Here is a 492-nt window from a genome sequence, read left to right on the forward strand (position 1 = left end):
GGCAGCGCTGCCCTGCTCAGCCCCGATCCCTGCGCCACCACCAAGCGACGGAGGAACCTTCTGACAAAGAGAGCGCTTTCCGGGAGCTCCCGGAGGCTCTTGGCGGCGGCTGTTTGTCAGGGGCTCAGTCTGTGGAACAAGACGCCGGTGTCGGGCCCCAGCTGCCGCCCTTCAAAGGGACAGGGCCTCCCGCTGTAGCGCGGCAGGAACGTCAGGCCCGGGAGACCTCTCTCTGCTGGCTCAACCGCCAGCCTGGAAAGCAACTTGTCCGCAGTGTGCGGGATCACGGGCTGCAGGAGCATCCCGTAGACGCGCAGGCATTCCAGCGTCACGTGGAGGATGGTGTCGAGCCAGAGCTGCTCCGCAGGGTCCCTCCGGTCGAGTTTCCAAGGCCTGTGTCTCTGGAAGAAACTGTTGGTCTGCCTTACGCACAGGGCGATACTTTCTAAAGCCTTGTAGATCTGGAAACCCTCAAAATACCCGGCCACCTGC

General features: G+C 63.2%; 1 protein-coding gene across 1 annotated transcript in view; it reads right to left on the reverse strand.

Annotated features, from left to right (window-relative positions):
• Window positions 1-116: 116 nt before the first annotated feature.
• The window catches only part of MARS2 (methionyl-tRNA synthetase 2, mitochondrial), a gene marked incomplete at its 5' end in the record, with an annotated part of 1,133 nt that continues 757 nt past the window's right edge, over window positions 117-492 (reverse strand). Inside the window, one exon of the mRNA XM_010161218.1 lies at window positions 117-488. Coding sequence (XP_010159520.1) covers window positions 117-488 — 372 coding nt within the window. The remainder of the gene's footprint in view (window positions 489-492) is intronic.

Source organism: Eurypyga helias, unplaced genomic scaffold, assembly GCF_000690775.1.
Source record: "Eurypyga helias isolate BGI_N326 unplaced genomic scaffold, ASM69077v1 scaffold32900, whole genome shotgun sequence".
NCBI lineage: Eukaryota > Metazoa > Chordata > Aves > Eurypygiformes > Eurypygidae > Eurypyga > Eurypyga helias.